This window comes from Salvelinus namaycush, chromosome 4 (assembly GCF_016432855.1).
Source record: "Salvelinus namaycush isolate Seneca chromosome 4, SaNama_1.0, whole genome shotgun sequence".
In the NCBI taxonomy this organism is placed as follows: Eukaryota; Metazoa; Chordata; class Actinopteri; order Salmoniformes; family Salmonidae; genus Salvelinus; species Salvelinus namaycush.
This window is the reverse complement of record NC_052310.1, coordinates 13962915-13982465: the sequence shown is the minus strand read 5'-3', so window position 1 is coordinate 13982465 and position 19551 is coordinate 13962915. Positions and strand designations below refer to the sequence as shown.

Below are 19551 nucleotides of genomic sequence, written 5' to 3'. Positions count from 1 at the left end.
ACTTCAATTTCCGCTGTGACCAGTCATGTCAAATCCACCCTATGGTCAGTCTTATGGCTGAAGGCTGTACAACCGTAACCTTTTGTACTGGAGACCTGTAACTGCTGCAGAATTTCCGTCGTGGTGATGCACATTTGAGTTCTAAATCACTGTATATTTCTGAAGTATGTTGGAGTACAAGTGTAGCTCAAGGCTGTGGCTCCCAAGACAAAGTGATCTTAAGTTATAGCTAATACCATATCTGTCTTTTTCAAGTATCACATGAAACATAGTATTAGCACAAAGTGTAGAGACTTTTAGGGGTTTCCCCAAGAAGTGACTAACTGTCTATTCTCTTTTTCCAAATCATTCGCATAGTTGGCCATTAATGATTGAAGTGGAAAATGCTCTTTGGAAAATATACAACTTTCATTGAAATGAATGGACCTCTCAGCTCCTCTCCATATTTGGACAGAATGACCAACAGTTTACTGCTTCTGGTATTTTCCTGTTTGTGAGGAGTAACTTTCCATTCATAGAGAGCTACTTGTCTGACTTACTCCATCAGTTTAGACAGACCCATTTTTACATTAGTGAAACTAAATGTTGCACAAGTTACTTCTAGTTTCCTGGAATGGATGGCTTTCCCACCCCAAGACTGTCCTTGCACTAACCTGGTCGTGAGGGGTGAGTAGGGGTGGAGGGTGTGCCCCTTTTCCAATTAGGCAGAGCTGGTTTTGAAAAACGTATTCAGAAAGTACCCAACACCAATTTATCTGACAGTTTCAATTTCCAGCCTCCACCCTCCCATCTCTCCCTGTCTGGTAGCCCATTTAGACATAATGACAGCTCTCAGAGGTGTGGGGAGTAGAAGGGATGTAGAACACAGCTTTTTTGCTTGTATTTATAACCTGCCTTCACCTCTGACGTACTGAATGAACAGAGATTGACAGATGGAGTAGTGTGTTCAGTGTGTTAAATCCTTAAGTTAGAGTAGCGTGACCTGACCTCTTCAATTGCACAATACACACACTCTCGCTAGCTCACCTCATGGCTTAGTCTGTCGCTGGCAAAGCCCTTCTGTCCCAGCATGGTGCGTCTGAGCTCTGAGTATCCTAGAGTTAGAAAGTTAGTTTGTGTACACACACAAGCACCACGGACATGCACAGCTTATATGATTGTGAATAATTGCATGAATACCATGCTAATTTTCTAAAAGCCATGCCAGTCCCTCTTGCCCGCAACACCACAGCTATTTTGTCACCACCTCCCTGAGGGCACCAGTTAACAACAATAACACTAACCGAGCCATGGAGAACTTCATAAATTAGCATTTTTAATGAAGACGTTTGTGAATGATTGTTTCCTCTGACCTTTAGGGATGAGATAGGAATACATTATATATACACTGCCGTTCAAAAGTTTGGGGTCACTTAGAAATGTCCTTTAACTTCTAATTGGTCCCAATCCCGGATCCGGGAGCACCCTCATCAGTAAAAAAGCTGACTAGCATAGCCTAGCATAGCGCCACAAGTAAATACTAGCATCTAAATATCATGAAATCACAAGTCCAAGACACCAGATGAAAGATACACATCTTGTGAATCCAGCCATCATTTCTGATTTTTAAAATGTTTTACAGGGAAGACACTATGTATTTCTATTAGCTAACCACGATAGCAAAAGACACAACTTTTTTTTTCTCCACCATTTTTTTACTGCATAGGTAGCTATCACAAATTCGACCAAATACAGATATAAATAGTCACTAACCAAGAAACAACTTCATCAGATGACAGTCTGATAACATATTTATTGTATAGCATATGTTTTGTTCGAAAAATGTGCATATTTCAGGTATAAATCATAGTTTTACATTGCAAACTCTCACCAAAGCAACTAGAATAACTACAGAGAGCAACGTGAATTACCTAAATACTCATCATAAAACATTTATGAAAAATACACAGCGTACAGCAAATGAAAGACAAAGATCTTGTGAATCCAGCCAATATTTCAGATTCTTTAAGTGTTTTACAGCGAAAACACAATTTAGCATTATATTAGCTTACTACAATAGCCAACCACACAGCAGCATTGATTCATGCACGTTAGCGATAGCGAATAAACCAGCAAAAGATATTACATTTTTCACTAACCTTCTCAAAACTTCATCAGATGACAGTCCTATAACATCATATTACACAATACATATATTGTTTGTTCGAAAATGTGCATATTTAGCGGCACAAATCGTGGTTATACAATGAGAATAGCAGCCAAGCTGCAAACAAAATGTCGGGAGAAATCTTGGTAGAGGCACCTAATCTAATCAATAACTAATCATAAACTTGACTAAAAAATACAGGTTGGACAGCAAATGAAAGATACATTAGTTCTTAATGCAACCGCTGTGTTAGATTTTTAAAATTAACGTTACTACGACATACAGCGTGCGTTAAAGTGAGACAGCACCGAAATTAATGCCGGAATAGTAGTTTAACATTTTTCAACAGAACAACGAATTAACATCATAAATAGTTCTTACTATTTGATGAGCTTCCATCAGAATCTTGTGCAAGTTGTCCTTTGTCCAGAAGAATCGTTGCTCGGTTGTAGATTGTCGTCTTCAACTTTGGAATTAGCAGTAAACATTAGCCATGTGGCGAAGACGTGCCCAACTCACTATAACGCAGCACAAATTAAATACCGAAAATCGCAATATACTGATATAAACTGATATAACTCGGTTTAAAATAACTACATTATGATGTTTTTAACACCTATATCGAATAAAATCAGAGCCGGATATATGTAAAGCCTATAACGAGAGCTTTTCAGAATGCAATCCTGAGGTCTGTCTTGCGTCATGATGAACCTTGAAAAGAGTGCACACCCGGTTCCAAGAGCTTTTATACGGCCTCAGATCTACCTAGACACACCATTCCAATTCTCACTGCTTACTGACATCTAGGGGAAGGCGTATGCAGTGCATGTCGACCCATAGATTACATGGAAATGTATAAACTGACCCTGGAACAGAGCCCCCGATTTGAGATTTTTCAGTTCCTGACAGGAAGTTTGCTGCAAAATGAGTTCTGTTTTACTCACAGATATAATTCAAACGGTTTTAGAAACTAGAGAGTGTTTTCTATCCAATAGTAATAATAATATGCATATTGTACGAGCAAGAATTGAGTACGAGGCAGTTTAATTTGGGAACGAATTTTTACAAAGTCGAAATGGCGCCCCCCTATTGAGAAAAGGTTTAAAGTAACAAAAAATGTTAAAGTAACAAATACAGTGTAGACATTGTTAATGTTGTAAATGACTATTTACAACAGTGAAGAGGTTCCTCTGTCCAGTGTCTGTGTTCTTTTGCCCATCTTAATCTTATTTTTATTGCCCAGTATGAGATGGCATTTTCTTTGCAAATGCCTAGAAGGCCAGCATCCCGGAGTCACCTCTTCACTGTTGATGTTGAGACTGGTGTTTTGCAGGTACTATTTAATGAAGCTGCCAGTTGAGGACTTGTGAGGTGTCTGTTTCTCAAACCAGACACTCTAATGTACTTGTCCTCTTGCTCAGTTGTGCACCCGGGCCTCCCACTCCTCTTTCTATTTTGGTTAGAGACAGTTTGTGCTGTACTGTGAAGGGAGTAGTACAGAGTGCTGTACGAGATCTTCAGTTTTTTGGCAAATTCTCGCATGGAATAGCCTTCATTTCTCAGAACAAGAATAGACTGAAGAGTTTCAGAAGAAAGGTCTTTGTTTCTGGCCATTTTGAGCCTGTAATCGAACCCACAAATGCTGATGCTCCAGATACTCTCCAGATACTAGTCTAAAGAAGGCCAGTTTTATTGCTTCTTTAATCAGAACAACAGTTTTCAGCTGTGCTAACATAATTGCAAAAGGGTTTTCTAATGATCAATTAGCCTTTTCTTAAATGATAAACTTGGATTAGCTAACACAACGTGCCATTGGAACACAGGAGGGATGGTTGCTGATAATGGGCCTCTGTACGCCTTTGTAGATACTCCATAAAACATCTGCCATTTCCAGCTACAACAGTCATTTACAACATTAACAATGTCTAAACTGTATTTCTGATCAATTTTATGTTATTTTAATGGACAAAAAATGCCCTTTTCTTTCAAAAACAAGGACATTTCTATGTGAAATCAGTGTATAAAAACGAATCAATGCCTATGAACAGCACTATACTTCTCTAAGAGCTCTTGATTTAGACTCCCTTGATGATGACTCAATTGCAGTGTCTGGATTTTTAGGACGTAAAGAGAGATCTACACCCGTTTCTGAGCCCTAAAAGCTCAAATGAGGATAAGGGACCCTTTGTGCTGTACTGGCACCAGAGTGCTCTCAAGTTTTTATAAACATTTAAAGTGCACACGGAAATAATTCAGACCCCTTGTTACATTACAGCCTTATTCTAAAATGGATTACATCGTTTTTCCCCCCCATCAATCTACACACAATACCCCATAATGACAAAGCAAAAACAGGTTTTTAGAAATGTTTGCAAATGTTTAAAAAACTACTGAAATATCACATTTAAATAAGTATTCAGACCCTTTACTCAGTACTTTGTTGAAGCACCTTTGGCAGCGATTACAGCCTTGAGTCCTCTTAGGTATGACGCTACAAGCTTGGCACAGCTGTGTTTGGAGTTTCTCCCATTCTTCTCTGCAGAGCTTCTCTAGCTCTGTCAGGTTGGACGGGGAGCGTCGCTGCACAGCTATTTTTAGGTCTCTCCAGAGATGTTCGATCAGGTTCAAGTCCGGGCTCTGGTTGGGCCACTCAAGGACATTGAGACTTGTCCCGAAGCCACTCCTGCGTTTTCATGGCTGTGTGCTTAGCGTCATTGTCCTGTTGAAAAGTGAACCTTCGCCCCAGTCTGGAGCAGGTTTTCATCAAGCATCTCTCTGTTCTTTGCTCCGTTAATCTTTCCCTCGATCCTGACTAGTGTCCCAGTCCCTGCCGCTAAAAAACATTCCCACAGCAGGATCCTGACTAGTGTCCCAGTCCCTGCCACTGAAAAACCTTCCCCACAGCATGATACTGCTACCACCATGCTTCACTGTATGGATGGTGCCATGTTTTCTCCAGGCGTTACCTTTGGAATTCAGGCCGAAGAGTTCAATCTTGGTATCATCAGACCAAAGAAACTTGTTTCTCATGGTCTGAGAGTCCTTTGGGTGCCTTTTGGCAAACTCCAAGTGGGCTGTCATGTACCTTTTACGGAGGAGTGGCTTCTGTCTGGCCACTCTACCATAAAGGCCTGTTTGGTAGAGTGCTGCAGAGATGGTCTCTTCTCCACAGACGAACTCTGGAGCTCTGTCAGGGACCATCGGTTTCTTGGTCACCTCCCTGACCAAGACCCTTCTCCCCTGAATACTCAGTTTGGCCAGGCAGCCAGCTCTAGGAAGAGTCTTGGTGGTTCCAAATTTCTTCCATTTAAGAACAATTGAGGCCACTGTGTTCTTGGGGACCTTCAATGCTGCAGACATTTTTTTTAGTACCCTTTCCCAGATCTGTGCCTCGACACAATCCTGTCTCGGAGCTCTACGGACACTGCCTTCGACCTCATGGCTTGGTTTTTGCTCTGACATGCATTGTCAACTCTGGGACCTTATATAGACAGGTGTGTGCCTTTCCAAATCATGTCCAATCAATTGAATTTACCACAGAGAGACAAAAATCTAGTTGTAGAAACATCTCAAGGATGATCAATGGAAACAGGATGCATCAGAGCTCAATTTCGAGTCTCATAGGAAACGGCCTGAATACTTATGCAAATATCAAATTGTATTTGTCACATGCGCTGAATAAAACAGGTGTAGACTTCCAGTGAAATGCTTACTTACAAGCCCTTAACCAACAATGCAGTTATAAGTTTAAAAAATAACAGTAGCAAATAATTTAAGGGCAGCAGTAAAATAACAACAGTGAGGCTATATACCGGGGGTACCTGTACAGAGTCAAAGTGACTATTCATAGATAATAAACAGAGTAGCAGCAGCGTAAAGGAGGGTGGGCAATGCAAATCTTCTGGGTAGCCAGTTGATTGGCTGTTCAGGAGTCTTATGGCTTGTGGGTAGAAGCTGTTCAGAAGTCTCTTGGACCTAGACTTGGCGCTCTGCTACCGCTTGCCGTGCAATAGCAGAGAGAACAGTCTATGACTAGGGTGGCTGGAGTCATTGACCTTTTTTAGGGCCTTTCTCTGACACCGCCTGGTATAGAGGTCCTGGATGGCAGGAAGATTGACCCCAGTGATGTACTGGGCCGTTCCCACTACCCCCTGTAGTGCCTTGCGGTCGGAGGCCAAGCAGTTGCCATACCAGGCAGTGACGCAACCAGTCAGGATGCTCTCGATGGTGCAGCTGTAGAACTTTTTGAGGATCTGAGGACCCATACCAATTTTTTTCAGTCTCCTGAGTGGGAATAGGCTTTGTCATGCCCTCTTCACGACCTTCTTGGTGTGTTTGTACCATGATAGTTTGTTGGTGATGTGGACACCAAGGAACTTGATGCTCTCAACTTGCTCCGCTATGGGAATGGGGGTGTGCTCGGTCCTCCTTTTCCTGTAGTCCACAATAATCTCCTTTGTCTTGATCACTTTGAGGGAGAGGTTGTTGTCCTGGCAACACACAGCCAGGTCTTTGACCTCCCTATAGGCTTTCTCATCGTTGTCGGTGATCTGGCCTCCCACTGTTGTCATCGGCAAACTTTATGATGGTGTTGGAGTCGTGCCTGGCCATGCAGTCATAAGTGAACAAGGAGTACAGGAGGGGACTGAGCACGTACCCCTAAGGGGCCTGCATGTTAAGGATCAGCATGGCAGATTTATTGTTACCTACGCTTCCCACCTGGGGGGCGGCCTGTCAGGAAGTCCAGGATCCAGTTGCAGAGGGAGGTGTTTAGTCCCAGGGTCCTTAGCTTAGTGGGGGAGAGGTTGAAAATGTCAGTGAAGACACTTGCCAGTTGGTCAGTGCATGCTCAAAGTACACGTCCTGGTAATCCGTCTGGCCCTGCGGCCTTGTGAATGTTGACCTGTTTATAGGTCTTACTCACATCGGCTACGGAGAGCGTGATGACAGTCGTCTGGAACAGCTGATGCTCTCATGCATGTTTCAGTGTTAATTGCCTCGAAGCGAGCATAGAAGTAATTTAGCTCGTCTGGTAGGCTTGTGTCACTGGGCAGCTCGCGGCTGTGCTTCCCTTCATAGTCTGTAATAGTTTGCAAGCCCTGCCACATCTGACTAGCGTCGGAGCCGGTGTAGTATGACTTGATCTTAGTCCTGTATTGATGCTTTGCCTGTTTGATGGTTCGTCGGAGGGAATAGCGGGAATTCTTATAAGCTTCCGGGTTAGAGTCCTGATCCTTGAAAGCGGCAGCTCTACCCTTTAGCTCGGTGCGGATGTTGCCTGTAATCCATGGCTTCTGGTTGGGGTATGTACGTACAGTCACTGTGGGGACAACGTCATCGATGCACTTATTGATGAAGCCAGTGACTGATGTGGCGTACTCCTCAATGCCATCGGACGAATCCCGGATCATATTCCGGTCTGTGCTAGCAAAATAGTCCTGTAGCTTAGTATCTACTTCATCTAAACTCTTTCTTATTGACTGAGTCACTGGTGCTTCCTGCTTTAGATTTTGCTTGTAAGCAGGAATCAGGAGGATATAATTATGGTCAGATTTGCCAAATGGAGGGCGAGGGAGAGCTTTGTACCTGTCTCTGGTTGCACATTTAACATGCTGGTAGAAATTAGTTAAAATGGATTTAAGTTTCCCTGCATTAAAGTCCACGGCCACTAGGAGCGCCATCTCTTGATGAGCGTCGTTCTGTTTGCTTATGGCCGTATACAGTTCACTGAGTGCGGTCTTAGTGCCTTCATCGGTTTGTGGTGGTAAATAGACATCTACAAAGGATATAGATGAAAACTCTCTTAGTAAATAGTGTGGTCTACAGCTTATCATGAGATACTCTACCTCAGGCACGCAAAACCTCGAGACTTCCTTAGATTTCATGCACCAGCTGTTGTTCACAAATATACATAGACGGCTTTCCAGAGGCGGCTGTTCTATCCTGCCGAAAACTTGTAAAACCCACCAGCTATTCATGTCGTCGTTCAGCCATGACTCGGTGAAACATAAGATATTACAGTTTTTAATGTCCCGTTGGTAGGATATACAGTGGAAATTGGAAGTTTACATACACTTAGGTTGGAGTCATTAAAACGCGTTTCTCAACCACTCCTCAAATTTCTTGTTAACAAACTATAGTTTTGGCAAGTCGGTTAGGACATCTACTTTGTGCATGACAAGTAATTTTTCCAACAATTGTTTACAGACAGATTATTTCACTTATTTCACAATTCTAGTCGGTCAGAAGTTTACATACACTAAGTTGACTGTGCCTTTAAACAGCTTGGAAAATTCCAGAAAATGATGTCATGGCTTTAGAAGCTTCTGATAGGCTAATTGACATAATTTGAGTCAATTGGAGGAAACCGGTACAAAAGTATCTATATCCACAGTAAAACGAGTCCTATATCGACATTACCTGAAAGGCCGCTCAGCAAGGAAGAAGCCACTGCTCCAAAACCGCCATTAAAAAAAGCCAGACTGTTTGCAACTGCACATGAGGATAAAGATCGTACTTTTTGGAGAAATGTCCTCTGGTCTGGTGAAACAAAAATAGAACTGTTTGGCCATAATGACCATTTATGTTTGGAGGAAAAAGGGGGAGTCTTGCAAGCCGAAGAACACCATCCCAACCGTGAAGCACTGAGGTGGCAGCATCATGTTGTGGGAGTGCTTTGCTGCAGGAGGGACTGGTGCACTTCACAAAATTTGACGTGAAACGATAAATCAATAAAGTAATCAATAAATCCCTTCCTTCATAGGATAGCGGTTATTTGTTTTGCTCTCCACTGTTCATTCACATCTATGCTCTATGCTCGCTCTGTCTCTCACGATTGGACCGAAGAATTTAAGGTTCTTTTGAACTGTTGAAAGTACTGTATGTATCTCAATGTCAGAGAAAAATGTTCACTACTCACCTTCTCGACATCCCAGTTTCCTTCAGATGCTGCTTCAAGATGCTGTTATAATCAGGTCTAACTTTTTAACTGTCACAAATTGTTGCAGTATGATGACTCACTCTCTTGAGTGGGGCGAATGTTTATCAAATCTGTCATGTTTATCACCTAAGGTACCATGACAACTTTCTGTGCCTCAGGAGACCCTATTCAGTCAACCAAGTGACAGGAGTCTCAAGCTGCGAGAGTGCCTTGTAAAAGTATAGAGTGCCTTACAAAAGTATTCAGACCCCTTGTATTTCTTCACATTTTGTGTTACAAAGTGGGATTAAAATTGATTTAATTGTAATTATTTGTTAACAATCTTTGCAAAGTACTCTTATGTCAAAGTGGAAGAAAGATTATATATACAGTACCTGTCAAAAGTTGGGACACACCTACTCATTCCATTTTTCTTTATTTTGACTATTTTCTGCATTGTAGAATAATAGTGAAGACATCAAAACTATGAAATAACACATGGAATCATGTAGTAACCAAAAAAGTGTTAAACAAATTATTTGAGATTCTTAAAGTAGCCACCCTTTGCCTTGACAGCTTTGCACACTCTTGGCATTCTCTCAACCAGCTTCACCTGGAATGCCAACAGTATTAAAGGAGTCACACATATGCTGAGCACTTGTTGGCTGCTTTTCCTTCACTCTGCGGTTCAACTCCTCTCAAACCATGTCAATTGGGTTGAGGTCGGGTGATTGTGGAGGCCAGGTCATCTGATGCAGCACTCCATCACTCTCCTTTTTGGTCAAATAGCTCTTACACAGCATGGAGGTGTATTGGGTCATCGTCCTGTTGAAAAACAAATGATAGTCCCACTAAGCGCAAACCAGATGGGATGGCTTATCGCTGCAGAATGCTGTGGTAGCCATGCGCCTTGAATTCTAAGTAAATCACAGACAGTCACCAGCAAAGGACCATCACACCACCTCCGTGCCTCACGGTGGGAACCACACATGCGGAGATCATCTGTTCCCCTACTCTGCGTCTCACAAAGACAGGGCAGTTGGAACCAAAAATCTCAAATTTGGACTCATCAGACCAATGGACAGATTTCCAATGGTCCAATGTCCATTGCTCATGTTTCTTGGCCCAAGCTAGTCTCTTCTTCTTATACAACACAACTGATTGGCTCAAACGCATTAAGAAGTTAAGAAATTCCAAAAATGAACTTTTAACAAGGCACACCTGTTAATTGAAATGCATTCCAGGTGACTACCTCATGAAGATGGTTGAGAGAATGCCAAGAGTGTGCAAAGCTGTCATCAAGGCAAAGGGTGGCTACTTTGAAGAATCTCATATATAAAATATACTTTTTTGGTTACTACATGATTCCATATGTGTTATTTCATTGTTTTTGATGTCTTCACTATTATGCTACAATGTAGAAAATAGTAAAAATAAATAAAAACCCTTGAATGAGTAGGTGTGTCCAAACTTTTGACTGGTACTGTAATTTACAAACGAAGCATATGTGTGTAGTGAGTCCGCCAGATCCGAGGCAGTAGGGATGACCAGGGATGTTCTGTTAAGTGCGTGAACTGAACCATTTTCCTGTCTTGCTAAGCATTCAAAATGAATACTTTTGGGTGTCAAGGAAAATGTATGAAGTAAAAAGTACATTATTTTCTTAAGGATTGTAGTGAAGTAAAAGTAGTTACAAATATAAATGGTAAAGTACAGATACCCCAAAAAACTATTAATTAGTGCTTTCAAGTATTTTTACTTAAGTACTTTACACCACTGCCTTGAACCCAATGGTTAGTGACAGCGCTCTCGAGCTCATCTGTGGCGATGACAGCCCGCTTGGAGTTTTCCAAAAGGCACCTAAAGACTCTTAGACCATGAGAAACAAGATTCTCTGGTCTGATGAATCCAAGATTGAACTCTTTGGCCTAAATGCCAAGTGTCACGTCTGGAGGAAACCTGGCACCATCCCTACGGTGAAGCATGGTGGTGGCAGCATCATGCTCTGGGGATGTTTTTCAGCGGCAGGGACTGGGAGACTAGTTAGGATCGAGGGAAAGATGAACAGAGCAAAGTACAGGGAGATCCTTGATGAAAACCTTCTCCAGAGCGCTCAGGACCTCCGACTGGGGCAAAGGTTCTTCCAACACAGCCAAGACAACGCTGGAGTGGCTTTGGGACAAGTCTCTGAATTTCCTTGAGTAGCCCAGCCAGACCCCGGACTTGAACCCGATCGAACATCTCTGGAGAAACCTGAAAATAGCATTGCGGCGACGCTCCCCATCCAACCTGACAGAGCTTGAGAGGATCTGCGGTGAAGAATGAGAGAAACTCCCCAAATACAGGTGTGCCAAGCTTGTAGCGTCACACCCAAGAAGACTCGAGGCTGTAATTGCTGCCAAACGTGCTTCAACAAAGTACTGAGTAAAAGGTCTGAATACTTATGTACATTTTTTTTTTTTTAATACTTGTCTAAAATCCTGTTTTTGCTTTGTCATTATGGGGTATTGTGTGTAGATTGATGAGGGGGGAAAACAATTTAATCCACGTAACAAAATGTGGAAAAAGTGAAGAGTTCTGAATACATTCCAAATGCACTGTATGTGTGCCTTTCAGAGGATGAATGGACAAGACAGAAGATTTGAAGTGCCTTTTGAAAGGGGTATGGTAGTTGGTGCCAAGCGCAACGCTGCTGGGTTTTTCATGCTCAACAGTTACCCGTGTGTATCAAGAATGCTCCACCACCCAATGGACATCCAGTCAACTTGACACAACTGTGGGAAGCATTTGAGTCAACATGGGCCAGCGTCCCTGTGGAACGCTTTCGACACCTTGTAGAGTCCATGCCCCGACGAATTGAGGCTGTTCTGAGGGCTAAAGGGGGTGCAACTCAATATTAGGAAGGTGTTCCTAATGTTTTGTACACTCAGTGTATATGGTGTAGGGAAAATGGCCCACTATTATTATTAGTATTATTATTATTAGTCAAATTTTCCAGCTCTGATATTTTCTTCAAGGACAAAAACAGTTGCAATGCACTGCACGAAAACAGGTCCCTTTTCAAGTAAAGAATATGCTTGGATTGTCTGGTTATTCATCATGTCTGTTGTGTTCTATAGCGGTGTATTAGTAAGAGTGAAAACATGCTACATGTCGATGAAGACTCATACAGTATGTGTTGTCTTGTCGGATATTTTGTCGGACGTCTTGTCTCTGCCTGTGTTCTAAGAGGGTTTGGAGTGGGTTTAGTTCACTTTTTTATTCATAATGACTCCAAGCTGACGTAGTGGCCCAGGGACCTAGAAAATAGGAGATTGAAGCTACACCACGGCTGACTCTTCTCTACGAATCTGGAGATTCGTCATTCCTTCTGTTTCTTAATGCCCTCCATTCCATGCTTATCTGTGTCTGCATGTGTAGCTTTTGTTTGTGCATGTGTGTAAGTACAGGGAACTGCCAAAATAAGGGAACACCAACATAAAGTGGGCTACCATGAGCTGCCAGAACAGCTCCAATGCGCCTTGGCATAGACTCTATAAGTGTCTGGACCTCTTGGAGGGATGCGACACCATTCTTCCATAAGGAATTCCATCATTTGGTGTTTTGTTGATGGTGGTGGGTAACGCTGTCTCAGGCGCCGCTCCAGAATCTCCCATAAGTGTTCAATTGGGTTGAGATCTGATGACAGACACACACACACACACACACCCTTTAAACCCCCTTATGCTCCTTTGAGACCCCTCTTTCAAAGTCACGGAGACCTCTTCTAGCCATGGTAGCCAAAATAATGGGCAACTGGGTATTTTATACATGATGGGATGTTAATTTGTTAATTAACTCAGGAACCACACCTGTGTGGAAGCACCTGCTTTCAATATACTTTGTATCCCTCATTTACTCAAGTGATTCTTTTATTTTGGCAGCAACGTGTCTGACTTATCTTCTGACTTAACATTACTTGTTTCTACTTGAATACCTGCAGTGGTCCAGTGCATGCCAAAAAGTGCAAGTTAATTAATTGCTTAATTAACTCCGGAACCTGCTTTCAATATACTTTATCTCTCACTTGCTGGAGTGTTTTCTTTATTTTGGCAGTTAACTGCAGTGCGTCCATTTTAGTCGCTTATTTGCCAAAATATGTTCCTGTGCAACCTGGAATTTTAATTTCGGAGCACCAGTATGCCAAGAAAAATTAAGGGTTCTTTAATATTTTTTATGTTTTCATTGTGCTCCTACATTTCTTTGTGTGCACTTACATTTTTCAACTTAGCTGCAAACGTGCTCTTTGTAAAAAAAAAAATATATATATATATATAATAATAATTAAAAAAAATAGGTTAGCATAGATCCCTGGCCTGTATGTGTGTGCGTGCATAGCTTTTGTTTGTGCATGCGTACATTATGTATGGAAAACTGTGCCAGACCATAAGGGGAAACTAGGTTAGTATCAGAAGAAATCTAGGTTAGGAAAGCTGGCAGTAGGGTCTGTATTGTTGTGATGTGTACATTTCTGTAGCATTGCATTCAACTTCAAAGGCAGACTACCAGGAATTGTGTGTGGGTGCTGGGCTCCTGTTAGGAACACCTGCTGCCGAAGACTCACTGTGGCAGGTGTGATTTGAGATGGAAGGGGAGGAGTAACTCACTGTCTTTGTAATTCTCTGTTACTGTCATTTTCATTGGTCATTGTTCATTATTTTTGCTTCAGTTGAAGGTAAGTTTCTGTCTGTCATTTGTCACCAGCTTTTTTTGTGTGAAAATTTCAAAAATAACCAAAAAATGAATGTCACCTTTGAACTCTGTCTGGTTAACATCAACTCAGGGAGATAGTTCAAGATTGACGTCGAAGTTGGACGTCTATCCATGTCCTGAGGATGTCAGGAAATGCTTTCAAAACTGGCCACTAGAGGCAACAGTGAGCGCTATTACCATCAAGTAGGCTCTGGTTTTATTAGGGCGTTGTGAATGGGGGTGGTGCATGGGCGTAATCCTATGATCCCAGTCGTGGAAACTGCTTTTAATTTTTTTTGTTTAAACCCTATCCCAAAACTTAACTCTTACCTTAACCATTCAGAATGAGTTCCTTAACTTTTAAAAATGTTTACATTTGGAGAAATGGAAGGATACAGAACAGTAGGAGTAACAACCAACTTCGAAATGTAATGTTTGGAGAAAGTAGATGAAAGTCTAATTCTACTGTGAGACTGTGAGAGCCTGTTGCATAGTGTCCATGACAACAGGAAATAAATCACAACCAAATAAAGTAATGGGAAACGTTTTCTTATCAGATCATGGGTTAAGTTGGGAGTCCTTCAAAGTTTTACTGTGTACTTTGATATTAAATGTAATCAAGATCATTCTCCGTTATATCGCTGGTGTTCCCTGATCATTTATCATGAAACTCTAAACATGTTATGGGTATTGTGCGTAGAGGGCTCAGAGTATACACAGTATCTCTGTTTTTCAATCCAAACCCCTGGGAATGTTTACTTTTGGCCATCATTATCAGATACATTGCTTAAATTGTTTGTGTTTGCTCTTTTCAACAAAACATTAACCCAAGTTTAATTTCAGTGATGTGTTGACCTTAAGATACTAGGCCAGCTTTGCGTACTTCATTGAAATACATGTTGAATCATCTCTCCTGTTTCATATGTATGATTGTTAACAAAAACAAGGCTGCCTGCTAATTTCTAGCCTTATCTCCCCTTTCCCCCTTATTCTCTGTTCTTCCTTCTCTCTTCTCTCTCATCTCCCTTCGCTTCTCTCTGTTCTTTCATCTCCTCTTTTCCTCCTCTCTTCTGCTCCTCTCCATCTGCACCTTTACCTCTTCCTATTCCTTAATCCTCCCCTTCTCCCCCACGCCCCTTCCCTCTCTCCAGTATGACAGTAGCGATGAAGGCCCAGGCGAGGTGGGAGGTGATGGCCAGCCCAGAGGTGTTCTACGCGGGGGCAGCTCTCATGGCCCTGGGCTCTGTCTTGGTGGTCACCAGCTTCCTGGCTCTCGGATTCACTGGGACCTTCCTGGGTGGGTCTTAAAGTTGCTCTCCACTGCTTTTCAGAATATATTATAGACCTATTAGGTTTCTTAAATTTGCGTTTCATTTGTTTTTATTGTGGTGACGTTTGTGCAAATGCTGTGATATAGCAGAAAGGTTGTGAGACTTAACGTTAGCACAGTAAATACATGAGACTTAAAAAGTGCAGTGTGGGAGTTTCTTTTGATACAGAGTCCCAAAAAATTAGGAACACCTTCCTAATATTGAGTTGCACCCATTTTGCCCTCAGAACTGCTTCAATTAATCAGGGCATGGACTCTGTAAGGTGTTGAAAGCATTCCACAGGGCCCATCTCGACTCCAATGCTGTCCTTTGGGTAGTGGACATTTTTGATACCCAGCAGCGTTGCAGTTCTTGACACACTCAAACCGGTGCGCCTGGCAACTACTACCAATGTTACCTCTTGGCTGCGGGCCTGCAGCTCCCCTCAGACTGCCGCACAGAAGAAATTAAAACTTCACTCAACTTTCTAGTGTTTTCCCCTTTAGTTATTAACATTATCAACGTTTCGCTCTACTGTTGGAATTGTGATCGAATCAACACAATATTAGCCACTTTCAATGTAACATACCGTAACAAAACAAACTATGCAAGACATAGTATGCTAAACAAACTATGCAAGAGATGTGCTTCTAGGCAGAGTGCATTGGAGTATAATTCTATTGCATGAACAAAAGCTGAAGAACATACACACATCCAGGTACGTTTTGCTGGAGTTGTAGGTGAATTCATGAAAAGGAAAAATGCCGCGCACTGCTTCTCATGCTTCCAGGTGATTTTACTATAACAACATTTCGACCCTTAGGTCTTCATCAGGCATGCATATCCCAGGTGGGGGTGGAAGGTCCTATATACAGTTGAAGTCTGAAGTTCACATACACCTTAGCCAAATACATTTAAACTCAGTTTTTCACAATTCCTGACATTTAATCAGAGTAAAAATCTATTGTCTTAGATCAGTTAGGATCACCACTTTATTTTAAGAATGTGAAATGTCAGAATAATAGTAGAGAATGATTTATTTCAGCTTTTATTTTTCTTCACATTCCCAGTGGGTCAGACGTTTACATACACTCAATTAGTGTTTGGTAGCATTGCCTTTAAATTGTTTAACTTGGGTCAAATGTTTCGGGTAGCCTTCCACAAGCTTCCCACAATAAGTTGGGTGAATTTTGGCCCATTCCTCCTGACAGAGCTGGTGTAACTGAGTCAGGTTTGTAGGCCTCCTTGCTCGCACACGCTTTTTCAGTTCTGCCCACATATTTTCTATGGGATTGAGGTCAGGGCTTTGTGATGGCCACTCCAATACCTTGACTTAGTTGTCCTTAAGCCATTTTGCCACAACTTTGGAAGTATGCTTTGGGTCATTGTCCATTTGGAAGACCCATTTGCGGCGAAGCTTTAACTTCCTGACTGATGTCTTGAGATGTTGCTTCAATATATCCACATAATATTCCATCCTCATGATGCCATCGATTTTGAAAAGTGCACCAGTCCTTCCTGCAGCAAAGCACCCCCACAACATGATGCTGCCACCCCCGTGCTTCACGGTTGGTGTTACGAATCCCTTTGGCCCGACAGTCTAGGGGGGATGGTAATGGGACCCGTAACACAACTCATGCAAATTATAGTAGTGAAAACGTAACAGTGAGAACAAATAACACAGACAACTTAATTACCGTCAAACACTAAATGTTTATTTATAAACACACGGTAAATGGGGGGGAGCAGGAAAAGGGGCTGAGCGGGACCCAAGGAATGAAAGAATAATAATTCAAAAACACCCCTAAGCTAGACTAGCCTACTTCACAAACAGCTAACTAACTAACCAAAAATACAGGGGGTGGTCCGCCCAGTTCTAACTAGTGTTTTTAACAATGTTTAACTACGGGTAGTGTAGCCCAAGGGCGACTTGTCTGGTTACCCCCTTTTCCCACCATCAAACAAACACTCAAACACCATAACCAAAACAATACTCACAGGTGGGGACAAAGTGACATGTAGCTGCAAAACACACAAGCGATCTACAGACAGAAGGCATGTTACAAAGAGATTGAGCTGGGGAGACAACAACTGACAGGGGTTTTAAACCAAGGGAAAGGGACTGTGATTGGGTAAGGGAAAAGGAGCAGGTGTCTTCCGATTAGCGACTGATTGATGACTGATTGGGGAATGATTATTGTCACCTGTGAGTAGGGGAGAAGGAGAGAAAAGAAATACACACAGGATACACACAGAACACTTGTATTCGTAACACTCCCACCCTTAAAAGCGCAACCCTAGGGATTGCGAACACATTTACAAAACATACAAACATCATTATTTTTACACACGTGACAAAGCATCTGCTAATACATTTTCTGAACCCTTTTTGTGGCGGATCTCCAAATTATAATTTTGCACAATCAGGGCCCAACGCATTAGGCGCTGGTTCTGATTGTACATACGGTGGAGAAACACTAAGGGGTTGTGGTCCGTATATACAATCACTGGTAGGGCACTGGAACCAATGTACACCTCAAAGTACTGCAGAGCCAACAACAAAGCAAGAGCTTCCTGTTCTATTGTGGCATAACTTGTCTGACATTTGTTAAACTTCCGAGAAAAATAACACACTGGATGATCCACTCCACTCTTGTCCTGCTGCAGTAGAACAGCACCAGCACCTCTGGCACTAGCATCTACCTCAAGTTGAAACGGTTTTTCAAAATCCGGAGCAGCAAGTACAGGGGTATTACACAAGAGGGCTTTCGCAGATTCAAAAGCTCTTTTACAATCCGGAGACCACACAAATGATTTAGCCGGACTGAGCAAATCGGTCAATGGAGCAACTACCGCAGAGAAATTTTGACAGAAACTACGGTAGTAGCCAACCATCCCTAAAAAGCGGCGTAGCTGTCGTCTGGTGGTAGGTGCGGGAAATGCAGTTATAGCCAAGACCTTGGCATCAACAGGGCGCACCTGTCCATGGCCGACCTCTTTGCCAAGATAAGTAACAGTAGCTTTTCCAAACTCGCACTTTGCCAAGTTCAGGGTTAGCGAAGCAGCTGCCAACCGTTCACATACTACCCTGAGAGAGTCAACATGATCTGACCACTCAGACGAATAAATCACCAGATCATCAAGATAAGCACTACAGTTGGGTACTCCAGCTAATACGGAGTTAACCAGTCGTTGAAAAGTGGCTGGTGCATTTCGCATCCCAAAAGCCATGACTGAGTACTGTAGGAAGTTGTCTGGGGTTACAAAGGCAGAAATCTCCGAAGCACGTGAAGTTAACGGAACCTGCCAGTAACCTTTTAAGAGGTCCAACTTAGTAACATACTTAGCAGCTCCAATAGTGTCGATACAGTCGTCCAGTCTGGGTAACGGGAACGAATCTGGCATTGTGACAGAATTAACCTTTCGATAATCCGTACATAACCTGGACGTACCATCAGGTTTAGGAACCAGAATGCAAGGAGAACTCCAAGGGCTTGAACTTGGCGTAGCCAGGTCATTCTCCAACAAATATGTCACTTCATCCCTCATTATCTTCCTTTTGGAAGCGTTGATACGATAGGGGTGTAGCATTTCCAACATTAATGTCATGTTCCAACACGTTTGTGCGAGTAGGAACGTCATTAAAGAGACATGGAAAACTGTGTAGTAGCCTCACAACATCGTCGGCCTGTCCGTCCGTTAAATGAACCAGACCTGACTGGATAGACAGCAGCATTTCTGAGTTGGGCAATCTAACGCACTGCTGCTGAGTATTGCGCAACTCTAATCCATCTCCCTCAACATTATCAATATGACAGTCCACTATCATAGCAGTAGAAGCAGCGGAGACAGCCGTACCTTCCTCTGTTTTTGAACTATCCACTTGGGTGATGGGTCGGGTGTGGTATGCTTTTAACATGTTAATGTGGCACACACGAGATTGGCGTTTTCTATCAGGCGTTTGAAGCACATAATCAGTTTCACTTAATTTCTTCTCAATGAAATAAGGACCAGAGAAACGAGCTGACAGTGAAGATCCTGGAACAGGCAATAACACCAGTACTTGGTCACCTGGCTGTAGTGGACGAGAAACAGCCTCTTTATCATAGTGTCTTTTCATGCTCCTTTGGGAGGAAGACAGAGCTTCCTTTGCAAGAGCACAGGCTTGGTGTAGGCGCTCCCGAAAGCGACTAACGTAGTCCAACACATTTTCATCTCCTGTACACAACTCTTGGGACAAAAACTGTTCTTTAAGAACTTTCATTGGTCCTCTCACTGTGTGACCAAACACTAGTTCAGCCGGGCTGAAACCTAGGGACTCCTGTACAGTTTCACGAGCAGCAAACAAAACTAGAGGAACTCCCTCATCCCAATCTTTCTCAGATTCCAAACAATATTTACGTAGCATAGACTTCAATGTCTGATGCCAACGTTCAAGCGCACCC

General features: G+C 42.5%; 1 protein-coding gene across 3 annotated transcripts in view; it reads left to right on the top strand.

Moving 5' to 3' along the window:
- The window catches only part of pemt (phosphatidylethanolamine N-methyltransferase), a 94590-nt gene that overhangs the window by 32885 nt on the left and 42154 nt on the right, over nucleotides 1-19551 (top strand). For all 3 annotated transcript variants that reach the window (XM_038991210.1, XM_038991211.1, XM_038991212.1), the window contains exon 4: nucleotides 14948-15093. In XM_038991210.1, the coding sequence (XP_038847138.1) occupies nucleotides 14948-15093 (146 nt within the window). The remainder of the gene's footprint in view (nucleotides 1-14947; nucleotides 15094-19551) is intronic.